Here is a 14,323-nt window from a genome sequence, read left to right as displayed (position 1 = left end):
AACCATGTGAACATGACATGAAATTCTACCTCTTTACTGAGAAAATGAAATTAAAAGCTCTTTGGAAGATATTCTTCATTTTAAATGGACAGATCACAGTCACAGATCCACACACAAAAGCTTTGGCCTTTACTTGGTATAAAACCACGACAAACTGAACTGTTTCTGTTACTAACAGAGTATATATATGCATTTTGTTCAAAAAGTAGGATCATAAAATGACATCAATGATCATTCAAAGCAATTATCAAACACTACCCATCTCCTATTTTACCATTTATAATGAGACTAGCTATAGCTTAGTTGTTTCTGTTTTTTCTTTGATGCGGAATGGTTCAAAAGACAGAAACAAAAAGAGCCTCTTGGGATTCCGACAACCATAATGTAAATATAGCAAAAAAGAAAAGAAAAAAATAATAATAGTAAAAAAGATAAAAATAGTGAATAATGAGTGTATTTCATGTCATCCCTCAATTTCCCTTTTCAAATTAAAAAAAAAAAAAAAAAAAAAGATTTATGACTATGACTTATTGCTTGGTTAGAACAAGCACCACATTGAAGAGAAAGAAGAACATGTTTGATGCTAACCTATCTAGTAAGTACTAAAGCATTAGGAGAGAGTTGAAAAAAATATCAAATACTGCATTAAGAGGCTCCAAGAAAGGCAAAAATCATTCTAAAGGTCTATAATAACTTACGTGCAAGCCATGTAATAAAAGTTTTTTTTTTTTTTTTTTTCTTTTAGTACAAGCTGCTTTGCTTTTTGGCATAAAGTTTATGCCTTTCACTTCTTATGTCCAAAATTTTTACATGGGTTCCTATTTTTCTAATGCTGGAAAGTGAAAAATTAAATTAAATTAAATTAAAATTTTAAGATCCTAAATGAATAATTCTGCTTTTGTAAATAATGATAATACTTTTGCCACTTTCATTGCGCATTATGATTATATGCTTTGATTCTTTCTCCATCTTTCGTTCTTTTTTTCATTTTTTCTTTTTTTTTTTTTCCTTTATGTAAATGTTAATGCCATAATGAAACCGATGTAGTATGAATCTGGGACACCTTGGCTTTCAGTGTGTCGTATACTTGAAGACTCAAAATTAATTTTCTACGTAGTTCGTAGAAAAAGAAGATTCGTGGAGAAATTTCCTATATATTCATATAATTGCCTTGAATTATATAATATATAAACGAATAGAAAACAATTAGAAGTAAAATACAATTTTTTTTTTTAATTTTAAGATAATTGTTGCCAATATTTATAGAAGAAAATAATAATAAACATGAAAGAAAATTTGAGGTATGGAGTTTGGAAGTGTCCAAAACTCCATAAGGGGAATAAAAAATGAAAAGTTGTTTAGAAGATTCCAAGGAGGCGTGTAATAATTTAATTGATTTGAGTTGCATGCAGTCATTTTTGGACATGTAATTTTGTTTGCACGTTCTGGAAGAAAACCAGTTAGCTTCTCTGTCACAAGTTAAAAACGTTTCAATAAATATTCAATTCATCAATTTTGAAAATTTTATACCCTAATTCCGATAGAAAAGGATTATATACATTGACCTTTCTTACGTTACTTGTCTTCTCCCTGGGTCCTACTCCTACCTAGCTTTTACAGTACGTATGTGATGCCCATGGCTTCCGCAATTATGGACTTCTAACCTGGATGGATCATCATGAGACCGGTTTTCTAATACTCATACCCGATAAGTATTGGACCGGTTTTATTTTTAAAATAAAATAAAACTTAATGCTAATAATAAATTAAATAATTGTTGGGAAGAAGGAATTTTAAAATAATATATAAAATTAACATTAATTCATTAATGTAATTGTGAAACAAGAAGTCAACCACGCATTGACAATTATGACATTTTTTGAATTTAAAAATTTGCAAGTGGAACTTAGAATTTGGACTTGCAAGAATAATTCATTGTTTGAGGGTTAATCATGCATATATGTGTCTATCATATAATAAATTATTATTATTATTAATAAGCCATTTAATTGTTTTCCTTTTTTGAAAAAAAAATTAAGAAGGAAAAGAAGTTTAATTAAGACACAATAATTGTAATTAGTGATAGCGTGCGCGAGTGAATTATCCATTGAGGGCAGTCCCATTATTGCAATTAATTAGGACATTAATTCTGTCCAAAAGCAAAACCATCTTCATTAATTACCCTCACTCACTTTCATCTTTCCTGTCCCTCATCATTCCAATTTTCATTTTCCAAAAATAACCTTCAGGTGAAAACTTTTTAGGAAAATGATTCGACAGTATGAAACTTTCTTAAATAGTATCTGCAAGTTAAAATGCGAATCATATGATATTAGAACTCAAATCTTTATAAGAAGTCTTGTAATTTAATTTAATTTAAACTACAATTTCAGTCAATAAAATAAAAAAAAGTTGTTCATTAAATTATTTATTTAGCAAAAATAAATATTTTATTTATATATTTTGGCCATTAGCATAATAAAATGTATGATTTATATCTGTGATATGAAAGGGACCGACTTAAGAAGAAGAAGAATTTAGTTAGGTTAGCCGCAGTGTAGTTGCAGGTTTAAATAACTAATTATTCCTTAATCTACAAAACATTAATTAGAAGTGGCATTACTGCGCTACAGTTACTCCAACAACTCACATATAATACAGAAAAACAAAGGTTTAAGTCAACGGTGGTGGGGCCTCAAGGAGGGGGTCCCACGCCATGTCAGACAGCGACCCTCCAATCCGTGTTCCCCCGGCGCAGGATAGCAGGTCGCAGAGTTTCGCTTTCGCAGTCAAAAGGGTAAGCCTACCCCTTTTGTGTGTGGTAGTTGGGCGGTACGTGTCAGAATATGAGGAACGAGGAGAACACGTGGCGGAATCGGAGTGGGTGAAAGAAATACAATAAGTACGAGTGATATTCACAACGGCTAGTTTGAGAATGGACCCCACAGGAGTGTAGTGTGGGCGGACATTTTGATAAGGCTGCAATCGCAAAGAGAAATGGTTGAATTGAAAAGCTGAAGTAAAAACAAGCAATTCGCTGTTGTTTGGTTTAAACAAAGTCACACGCAAGGAAGGAAAGGAACGGAAGTCTTTTGCTTTTCTTTTCATTTGATATTATTTGTTGTTTTTCGGTTTGTTTTTATTTTGTTAGTCTTTGCTATTTCCACTCAATTTTCTACTTTCTTAACAACCAAGGACATTGACTTTTTTTTCTTTTTTTTTTTTTTTATTTCATTCATAATTATGTAATTTTGCAAAACTTTAGGTTATCTCCTAAATATATTTTTAGCTATAATTTTTCATATATACATTATATTTTAATACTTAAGAATAGTGTTTAATTTGCTCGCTGGATTTATTCCAAATACGTAATTTATCTAAAATTAAAATTTTAAAGTAATTTTAATAGAACTTTTCAATTAAAAGATTAATTTAGTTAATTTTTAATGGATCAACTTGACTGAAAGACAGATAATACATCCCTGTTATCTATTTTTACTGGGTGATCTAGTCAATGCAGTTGTCCGATTAAAAAAGGAAGACAGTTAATATTTTAATTGAAAATCTTATTACAAGTTGATTTAAAATTTTAATTTTGAATAATTATGCATCATAATTAAATCCATGGAACAATTTGAACTGTACTTCTAATAATTTGTACATATGATTCCTAAGTGTAAATAAATTAAAAGTGATCTAAATCTAAATAAAGAAACTAAAATCTTGTATAATGTCTTTTTTTTGTAGAAAACAAGGTTGGTAAGTTCAAATGTCTTTACAGTTTCAACTTTCACCTAAAAAAAAGTTACTACTAATTACAATGGGATCTTAAAAACTAAGCTTATCTGGGAGTAGTAATACAACTGAAGATGAAATGGTAGAAATCCTAATTTATATATATAAATTAAAAAAAAAAAAAAAAGCTGAATAAAAAGCAGCTGAATTGGGAAGAAGAAAAAAGAAAAAGAGAATAACCAAGGTCTTTGAGTGGGACCCACACTCAAATCTGTGACAGAGACGGCAGTTTCATTTTTTCAGCTCTTCCTGTGCCACTTCCTCTTTATTAATGAATCAAATGCCTCTCCCCCTCTCTCTCTCTGGAAAAAAATTAATACTATTATAATAATAAGATTAAATTAAAAGAAGGGAGCTTTGTTTTTTTGTGGGTTGTGTGTGAATTCTAAAGCCAAGGGCCAAAGCCAAACCAAAGTCTCCTCTTTCACACCTTTCAATCTCCAAACCATGGAGGAAGAATCTAGGGCTTCATATTTCAACCAGGTCAATCGAGGTCTGTTCCTTTGGTGTCTCTCTTACTACAATTTTGATCATTTTTTTATCATGGTATAGCTTATATTTTTTTGGTTATTATCTGAGTTTCTCCTTTTCTATTCAATTTTATATTTTTGGTTTAAAATTTTCATCTTTACAAAAATTCAGCCTTTGGAAAGATGAATTTCTTGGAATTCTGATGAAATGAAAACAATTTTATGGTGTTTCTTTTATTTACCCAAGAATGACCATATGGGCTTTGTATTTTTTTCTTGAAGATCTATTACCAAGCTAGGTTTTTGAGATTTTTGGAGTTTTTATGGTCTGTTTTTGTTTGGGTACTTCAGCTTTTTGGCCCTTTTGGCTGATTTAAAGACTTTTGGGAGTCTGGGATTATTATTATGGAGGAGGTTGAAGAAGCTAACAGGGCTGCTGTGGAGAGCTGCCACAGAGTTCTGAGTTTCTTGTCTCAAACTCAAGATCAGGTCCAGTATAGGAATTTAATGTTGGAAACCGGGGAGGCTGTGTTTAGGTTCAAGAGAGTTATTTCTCTTCTAAATTCTGGTTTAGGTCATGCAAGAGTTAGGAAACTCAAGAAATTACCAACCCCTTTATCCCAAAACATCCTTCTAGATAATCCACACCATAGAACAGATCATTCGTCCAAGAATTTTCAGCTTCTCCAATCTGGTAATGACTTTGATAACCACCCAATTCAAGAATTGGGTTCTTCAAGTGCTAAAAGTTCCCTTTGTTTGGGGGGGCCATCTTTGGAGTTGAGTTCAAGTGGGAAAAGACCCTCGCACCTTGCCCAGCAAACACCTGCGGCACATTATCACTTCCTTCAGCAACATCATCATCTGCAGCTCCAACAGCAGCAGCAGCAGCAGCAGCAGCAGCAAATGAAACAACAAGCTGAAATGATATTTAGGAGAAGCAGTAGTGGGATGAACTTGAACTTTGATAACAACACTAGCTGTACACCTACAATGTCATCAACTAGATCTTTCATATCTTCTTTGAGCATAGATGGTAGTGTGGCTAATATGGAAGGAAGTGCTTTCCATTTGATTGGGGCGCCTCGGTCCTCAGATCAGAGTTCACAGCAACACAAGAGAAAGTGTTCCGGAAGGGGAGAAGATGGGAGTGTGAAATGTGGAAACAGTGGTAGATGCCATTGCTCAAAGAAAAGGTTAGATTCCCCCCCCCCCCCCCCCTTACTTTCATTGTGTTTATTTAATTATGGTGCAGTTACTTTTAAAATTAGCGATTATGCATCTTTCCTTTTATGAAGATGTTGATTTCTTTTTAGAACACTTTTTAGCTGACCTCTTGTGTTTTATTGGCAGGAAACATAGAGTAAAGAGGTCAATCAAGGTACCTGCTATCAGCAACAAGCTTGCTGATATCCCTCCTGATGATTACTCATGGAGGAAGTATGGGCAGAAGCCAATCAAGGGTTCTCCTCATCCTCGGTATGTCCAATTTTTGCACTTGGAACTTATGGTTGGACTGCAAGCATTTTGTTTACTTTTTCTCTTTAAATTGACATATGCATCTTCTGATTAGTTGAATTATTCGCAGACTTGCTTGTATTTGTTGTACTGTTTGATATACATGTAGGATCTAGATTAGAATAGTCCCCATGGTACCATATTAATTGTTGATCCGCGGCCAACCGGCCTGCCTGCCTTTTTCTTTGTGACTGTGCTCCTTTCCAGCAAGTACTGAAGTAGCTGAATGAGGAAAATTTAATGTCATTAACCTATTAGTTTGAGAACCACCAATATTTTGGGATTACAAATAAAAACAACTATGTCATGAGTTGTTCTACTTTTCGTTTTGAAAATTCTAGTTAAGACCTTCCAGTTATGGGGTATGATGTGAACTGGCTTTCATTGGGACGAAACTAACTAAAGGCTCTGTTTTTGCTGATTTCATAGCCTTTTTGTATTAATGCTGGTGAGTGAATGGGCAGCAATTGGGAGTCAAGTGGATCTTAGTTAGTTATTTTCACTCATATATATATATATATATATATATATATATATATATATTGAGCTCACCAATAACCTTGAATTTAGCTTTTGCTCTATTCTTACATTCGATCTGTATTTTAAGAATTGCATGTGCTTCAATGCTAAATTTTGAGGAACTTATGTTGATTAAGATTGTCCTTTTGAACGTGTGCAGGGGATATTACAAATGTAGTAGCATGAGAGGTTGTCCTGCAAGGAAGCATGTGGAGAGATGCGTGGAAGAGCCATCCATGCTTATCATAACTTATGAAGGTGAACACAACCATCCGAGGATACCTTCACAATCTGCGAATACATAATCCCCGTGTTCTTCTCAAGCCGCTTACTGTTCCATTAATCGAAACATAATTGCGAATGGATTTTGTACATATTTTGCATCCTTCAAGTCTAGGATATATTTGGGGGCTTTTTTTTTTTTTTTTTCTAAGTTTTCCTTTTTTGACTCTTGGAATTGGCTTACCAAAGCCTTCTTAGCAATTAGGCCGGCGAGCTTGAAGTGAAGCACCGATCAAAGAAAAATGTAGAATTGGGGCTTTAAATTGTAAGAACTTTTTCATCTTCCATGGCAGCCAATGCTTGAAACAGTTCCAGAAATTTTCTTCCCAAGTTAGTAATATCCAAATTGTGGTGATTTTCTTTTAATTGACTATATGTTTATGATAGATATTCATCGGATTATAAAGATTAGTGTTTAGTTGGAGGTGTTGAGTCTGAAGCGGCGTATAAGCTCTTCTCATGAACGTTCTATCTTGAGAGACATGATATGCTTGTCAAAATTAATTTATTCATGTTAAAGTAATCAAATTTCATCGGTGGAGTACGTGAGATCTATTTATTATTTTAACTAAACCCACTAATGGAAGTCAAAGCCATGAACTGATACTATAATAGTTTTATTTAAAAAATATTGAATCGCTTCAATTTGACAAAAAAAAAAAAAAAATATCTTCTGTCCTATTATAGATATATATATATAGAGTTTGAATTTTCAAAAAAAAAAAAAAAATATATATATATATATATATATAGAGAGAGAGAGAGAGAGGGGTTCATTTTCCTTTTTTGTTTGTGTCAAAATATAGTTTTAGTTTTCTTTTTTAAAAAAAAAATATTTATTGTTTAATTTCTTAATATATCACCATTTAATGTATATCTGTATTTATATAGATATATCATTTAATATTAGTAAAGATATTTAGGAGAAGCCTAAACAAATAACATAATTTAATTATATTAACTAGTTTTCCTTAATGCATGTGAAAGTCAAATTACATCTATATATGTATGGGATGGAGGAAGTAAGAGTGATTGACTATGCTACTCTTTAATTATAGTCTTTGAACAAAAATAAAGTTTAGTATAGATATACGGACTAAATGAAAAAGTATTTTGATTTATAAATACATCATCTAAATGAAGCAAAATAATTCAAATTTAACAGAATTCAAAGTAATATTTTCTCCATTTCAAACTTGTTCAGCAAATGGAATTTTTTTAAGGAGGCCAAATAAAAAATTTTATGAAGGAAAATTTTAAAAAAAATTTAGGCTTCGCAAACAGTCACATCCATCTCCCAGTGTCATAATTCTTTGATCTTAATTATTAATGGTTCAGCTCAATAAATAATTAATTTAGATTTAACATTCAGAACTCAGTCTAAACAAATGACTTCTTACCTAATATTAATAAAACAATAATACGTAATAAATCACAAAGAAGGTGGGTTTGGCAGAATGAGATGCATGAAAACTAGGTTGTAGTAATACTTGAGTGTCTCTTAATACAAAATAATAACAGACTAATGATTGGATTAAGGAGGTGAGTTTAGAATAATATGAGTTCAATTTTTTTGACAATAATGTGAAAGTAACACTTTGACTGTATTAAAAAGAAAGAAAGAAAGTTGTTAGTTGCAATGTCTCTTGCACAATACATTAGATATAGAAAACTAGAAATGAGTGTAACTCAATCTAATTCCCATTTGTGTAAACTTTAGTTGTGAAATCAATTTCTTTGACAAGTTTTTTTCTATAGAAAGTCCAAATTTAGCTATCAAAGAACTCTAATAAATTGACATTTTATAAAATTTTTGAAACCAAATCTCTCTTTAACAAAAACATGTAGCTATCCAATGTGGTTTAAAAGATTGAAAGTCTTCAAGAATTTGACTTGGGTTGCTTGTAATTCTGGGAATCAGAATCCAAGATAGTTGAATAGCTTTAATAGCTTAAGCATCTATTCTTCCAAAATATCTTTGCAAACCCTAAAAAAATGTCTAGCAGCAATGCATGTGACCTAGAAAGGGGACCAATATGGGCTATCATGCTTTGATCTATGGATGTATGATTGGATCTCCCTTGGCATTTATATTGTCTTGGGCTAAAATTCCAAATCTTGAAAATTATCAAAGCAAAGACATTCTCTATGCCCTAATTTGGTATGCATGCAGTCATAAGAACCCATCAAGAAAAGGTCCCATTTATATGAGCATCCAACTCTTTCTTCAAACATTTTTAGGAGTTTAAACTGTGTAGCCATTTAATGCAGGAAGGAAAAAGAATTGGGCTGGTCAAGATTTCCATGATTGAGTTGTGATGTAGTGGGACAGCTATAGCGTCAGCTTCAGAACCTTCACTTGCTTCTTCTTTGTATTTTTTTTACCAAAATGACAAATTAGTCAGTCAATTACAGTCATGCTAGTTATGATGATAATAACCCAAGTTGAATGAGGTTAAGACTCTTCTTTTCAAATAGTGTATTATGGTGGTGGTTGTTGTTTGTGTAGCATAACTTTTGAAGCTTGGATCAAAAGTAATTTGGACCATGAACACTCACAATTCTTTTTTTTTTTTTTTTTTTTCATCAGATGGTATGTAGAATATTATACAATTTACACTATTCGTAACGGTTAGAATAATATCAAAGCCAATTACGAGCAGCAACAATATCATAAGCCCGTTAAGGGTAATGCTTTTTGGGTAGTATAGTATTACACATTAATATTTTTATATATCATATTAATTTTTTTTAATTTCGTTAACACCAAATCAATTTGAAATTTATAAATTAGAAAAAAAATATTTTTTTAGTCTAATGTTGACAAACAATATGAAAAGTAAATATAATTTTCAATTAAACAAATCTACATAAGTGGGAGACTGGTACCTTAATTAAATAACAATGGAAGGGATTAAATTATAGCTTAAAATTAATTTTCCCATCTAATTATTTATATTTTTATTTAACAAGTGGGCTTTCTTAATCGTTTTAGAGTATGGAAATTCTTTCCCTGACATAAACTGCATTTTCAATTTTGTATGAATTTGCTTCTGCTGTACTTATTTAGTTTTGACTGTTGACCATATCTTTTCTTTTTTTGTTTTTATTTTGATATATGCAAAGAAGCGATGTTAAACCTTTTTCTGTTCTTTTATTTGAATTTTATGATTTTTAATATAGACCATAGAAATATCTAATAAACAAAGTTATTTCCGTTGTGTAATTCATTCATAATATTTGTTTGACCACTTAAAAATAAAAAAGATATAAACAATAAATCAATAGGTGAGTCAAGCTGAGAGCATTGGGTTTTCTAATAAATAAATAAAAAAGCTCATTTTCACTAATATATTTATTTTTTCTTTTTATAAAGAGAGGAAAAAAAATAAAAAAACAAATTAGCCTTTATTTGCAAAACTATCATCAAACTGGTGAAAATCCTACAAAACATCAAGCCTATTAGAGTGTGCAATGGTCAATTCTGTGACGGTAGCGGTGGATTCAGATTGATTTTGATACCAAGTTATTAAAGTACCGTTATCCTATTCCAAAAAGAGGCGTAGTGTGTACGCTTATAAGCTCAGGTACACATTCATATCCGGGATTTGTAACATAAGGAATGGTCCCAGTCCTCAGTAGATAATTTTAAAATCCCATCTTTTGTCTGAACTTTGCTGCAACTCTAAAGAACAAAAGAAAACTCTGCAAAGCAAAAGCTACTTGATTTCAACTGGTCAACATGCAGCAATGGCAAAAGACAAATTCATCCCACAAACAGATAATTTCACCAACACCTTGTAGGCATAAATATCTTGCCTCTAACAACATTGCAGTTTTTACTGTTTTTCAATTCAGCAAAAAACCTATTTAGAGATTAAGAATCTGAAAAAAAAAAATTAGGGGTGCCGGTGACTGCTCAGGCAAACAAACTCGTCGACCCATATTATGCAAGTGTTACTGACCAAAAACCAAAAAAAAAAAAAAAAAAAAAAAAACCCACAGCATTAAACAATGAGTTGGTCAAAGAAATAGCTTTAGCTATCCACTTTCAGCAGGAGGGGACAGAAAATTTTCTATTTCAAAGCGAAAAAATTCTTGTCCGTCGAAAAATTTTATTTTATACTGTGCTGAGTTAAGCTAAATTTTATTTAACTCGATTTCAACTCATTTAAGATATGCTCAAGTTGATTCAACTCTGCCAAAAATAGTCGAACTTGGGTTCAACTATTTTGAATTGTAAACTTTATTCACATTCCTCGACTTTAAAAAAATTTCAAGAAATGTGTATCATCCACGCAGTTTGAACACATTAAATTCAATAAAATTACAAATACCTTTTCATGGACAAGGCGAGTTGAGCATTTCTTTCCTCAAGGTATGAGTGGCAGTTTTTAGTTCATTAAATAAAGATTCAAATAAAACTAATTAATTTTCAAATTCAACATGAGGTAAAACTGTTAAGAGATGAAAAGCAGTTAACAGAAAGGTCATTTAACGACAAACATAAGAAAGCACTTCCCATTGAAGTTAAGACATCTGCAAAATCTTCATTTGAGAGGGATAAACCTGGATGAGTGAGTAGCACCAATACCAGGTCTTCCATGCTTAACAGGCTTGTAGGAGATTGAGAACTCGGCTAAATAATGCCCTATCATTTCAGGCTTGATTTCAACTTGATTAAAGGTCTTGCCATTGTAAACTCCAATTATGCTACCAATCATCTCAGGTACTATAATCATGTTGCGCAGGTGAGTCCTAACAGGCTCAGGTTTCTCACCAGCTGGGGCCTCCCTTTTCTGCAACAAATTTTAAGGGCTTTTTAGTGTGTTTAGAACATCTACCAGAAACAAAGCAAATATTAAGGTCGGATATCCACTGATAAAAATATTTAAAAATATAACATCACACATGGACTGCCAAAAATATACAAGATTTTTAAGAATTGCATTTTGCCCCAATTAAGACTTCGCGGTCATTTGGTTGCCAGAATTTCACAGGATCATGAAAAATAACTTTCAAATGTTCAGTTGGTATAAAAATTCTACTTTCCAAGGAAAATCAAAATGTGGACCCTATAATTACTTTTCCATATACATGGGAAACTATTTTCCCTCTCAAAGTGTAGGAAAGTTAAATTCTTGTAGATAATAAGATATTTAAAAAACATAATTATATTAATATCTTTACTTGAGAAAATACTTAGGCAAATTTAAACCTTTTACATATTATCATTCACGATACTCAAAACTATATAATTCTTTGCAAGAAAAAAAACCCTAACTATAGTATCAAGTATATCTGTTGATTACTTCAATGAGAGTTTCAACTATAATTATATTAACTAATTTCTGAATAATATTTATATTTTAAATATAAATTGGTTGTTACAAAAATTTTATTTCATTAATCCTTACGTATAATAAATAAAAGATATTATAAATTAAGTAAAAGGTATTATTTTTCATTGGTCCTTTGTAAATTAATTAAATAAAGATAATTAAATTAGGAGTAATAAAGTAGTCTACTATTTTATTTTAACTTTTTCATAATTAATCAAACACAATTATCTTAATTTTCTTAGAAAGTTATTGTTATCACCCAAAAAAATATAATTCAGCATTCCTATATATATTTACCTGGAAAACTACTATTCTATGAAAGTATTTTCCATAGAAATGTTGAATTATGGTAACAAAATTGCTCCTTCAAGTACAATTCACCACCATAATAGTGAGTTCCTATAACACCTCTTAAAGCATAACAAAGATCCTCTGTCAACTTGATGTTATAAGAACATCACAGGCTTTCACTACTCAAATAGGCGTTATGATAATATAACAAATCTTATAAAAACAAACTTCTCCATCACACAACACATACAAAAACCAATTTCCAGTTCAACAACTAAATCTTAGTCCCAAACTAATCACAAACCAATTTCCAATACAGGAAAAATAAAATGCTCATGGCCACTTCTGCCAATAATATAGACAAATAATTCTGGCATTTCCACAAAAAATCCAAAAGGCAAAAATTAAAGAAGATAATACTTCTGATCTTTTTGCACTTTTTGGTTGAAACAGTTGCATATTCATCAAAACAAACATAATTGTAGCTCAGTGTTGCAAGAAAAAGCACTTTTATTGCATATCTACATTGAAGCACTCTGCCACAGTTTTGAACCTTAACCCATCTAACCCTTGTAGTTTACTACATTGCATTTACCATTTTCCCGTAATCTTCCACCAAGTTATAAGCATTAACTTCAATTCATGCAGTACTTACACAATCAGTGGAAGGTCAACTCAATAGCTCATTTAATTCCTAATAAAATTGCAATTAAACAAAAGAACAGACTTCCTCGCAATGCGTAACAGAGAAATTTTCATCTCATACAATGTAATCAGTAACAACCATTAAAATTCTAATCTCATCAATCACAAGCCGTCAACATATGAATAAAAATTCAGAAATCAGCAAGGCATATCTCAACATAAGTTTTATAACAAAATCAAGTCAAGCCAAACAAGCATTATGCATGATATTGGTGCAGGAAATCATACCGCCTTGCGAAGCTTCTTAATAAGTGCCATTGGCTTCCTCTTCAAACCTCGCTGAAACCTGAAATGAAATGAATTTAATATAAATATATTTAATACATGAGATAGCAAATAAAAAAACAGAGACGCGATTGATTACAACAAGATCACCTTCTGCGAGCGCGAGCAGGAAAGAGCTTGACGAGATCATCAGTAGTCATGTCCAATAGAGCATCCAAATCAACTCCTCTAAAACTGAACTTCTTAAACGTCCTCTTCTTTGGCTGGCCTGCAGCAGCGACTTCGGTCTCAACATCCGCCTGATTATCAAACAAAGCAACAAGAATTCCCAATATCAAATATAAAAGTGGTTTTGGGAAAATGATGAAGAAGGAAAGAAAATTTTTAATAATTTCTTTTGATTTTGAAACTCAATCGGAAAATTTTGAATGGCAGAGGCTTTGAATCCTTACCATGTTTAGAGATGGAGAAACAACACCCGCCAAACGGTAGTTGTGTGTTCTGCAATGGCTAGGGTTTTGGAGACGGTAATAGTATATTTATAAGATACCCGATTAGTTCGTGGATTGCGGGTTTTTATTATTCGGGTCTACCCGATTGATTGAACCCGCTCGCTCCGCTAATCGACTCTTTTTTATGTAATAAAAAATATTTCATGTTGGATAATTAATGAGATTGATTTAAAAAGAGAATAGTAATTTTTGTTGCATTATCATATATACAAAAATAGATGTGTGTGAGCAATTTTATTAAGTATTTACAATGTCATCAAATTGATAACTTCATTTAATTTAGAAATAAAATTCAATTGATATTGCATGAAAATGAATATTAAGATAATTGTATATTTTGAATGCAATGATATACTATAGAGTTTTAAAATAAACATGGGCCGAACGAAGTTTTAAATAATAAGACATGCAATCCATCCAGTCAGCCTAATGAACTTGCGAGGCCCCAGGCCCATATTAAAGTAATTAATACATGTAATTACTAATAACTCGTTTCATAGAAAATTAATACAATAGAATCAACAAATTTCAATCACAAGATTCAATATAACCATATTTTGAAATAAACAGAAGGAAATAGTGCTGACAATACTTCCGTAAAACTGATTGAATCAAATAAAACTGTGTAGTTTTTATGAAGCTTTAAAATTAATAAAATCAATTG

General features: G+C 31.5%; 2 protein-coding genes across 3 annotated transcripts; one reads left to right on the top strand and one right to left on the bottom strand.

Moving 5' to 3' along the window:
- Positions 1-4,075: 4,075 nt before the first annotated feature.
- On the top strand, positions 4,076-6,950 carry WRKY21 (WRKY DNA-binding protein 21). 2 transcript variants are annotated; one of them, XM_012236702.4, is made up of 4 exons: positions 4,076-4,288; positions 4,617-5,461; positions 5,619-5,744; positions 6,463-6,950. In XM_012236702.4, exons 2-4 carry the CDS (start codon positions 4,671-4,673, stop codon positions 6,605-6,607), a joined length of 1,062 nt encoding a protein of 353 aa, XP_012092092.1. In that variant the 5' UTR covers positions 4,076-4,288; positions 4,617-4,670; the 3' UTR covers positions 6,608-6,950. The 2 variants fall into 2 exon arrangements, with proteins under 2 accessions (XP_012092092.1, XP_012092091.1); XM_012236701.4 differs by having other exon boundaries at positions 4,076-5,461.
- Positions 6,951-10,975: 4,025 nt separating this feature from the next.
- Positions 10,976-13,735, bottom strand: LOC105649884 (small ribosomal subunit protein uS19x). Its single transcript, XM_012236700.4, has 4 exons — positions 13,600-13,735; positions 13,298-13,446; positions 13,151-13,208; positions 10,976-11,383 (listed from the first exon to the last, which is right to left on the bottom strand). Exons 1-4 carry the CDS (start codon positions 13,600-13,602, stop codon positions 11,135-11,137), a joined length of 459 nt encoding a protein of 152 aa, XP_012092090.1. The 5' UTR covers positions 13,603-13,735; the 3' UTR covers positions 10,976-11,134.
- Positions 13,736-14,323: the final 588 nt, after the last annotated feature.

This window comes from Jatropha curcas, chromosome 5, assembly GCF_041381405.1.
Source record: "Jatropha curcas cultivar XTBG-Jc1 chromosome 5, XTBG_Jcur_1.0, whole genome shotgun sequence".
NCBI lineage: Eukaryota > Viridiplantae > Streptophyta > Magnoliopsida > Malpighiales > Euphorbiaceae > Jatropha > Jatropha curcas.
Note: the sequence above shows the minus strand (reverse complement) of the source record. Positions and strands in the feature narration are given on the sequence as shown.

Coding starts and splice junctions, on each gene's coding strand:
- WRKY21 (XM_012236702.4), top strand. CDS start 4,671: ATGGAGGAGGTTGAAGAAGCTAACAGGGCTGCTGTGGAGAGCTGCCAC. Junction 5,462..5,618: donor TGCCATTGCTCAAAGAAAAG/GTTAGATTCCCC, acceptor TTTTATTGGCAG/GAAACATAGAGTAAAGAGGT. Junction 5,745..6,462: donor AAGGGTTCTCCTCATCCTCG/GTATGTCCAATT, acceptor GAACGTGTGCAG/GGGATATTACAAATGTAGTA.
- LOC105649884 (XM_012236700.4), bottom strand. Junction 13,209..13,297: donor CCTGCTCGCGCTCGCAGAAG/GTGATCTTGTTG, acceptor ATTTCATTTCAG/GTTTCAGCGAGGTTTGAAGA. Junction 11,384..13,150: donor TTAAGAAGCTTCGCAAGGCG/GTATGATTTCCT, acceptor AATTTGTTGCAG/AAAAGGGAGGCCCCAGCTGG.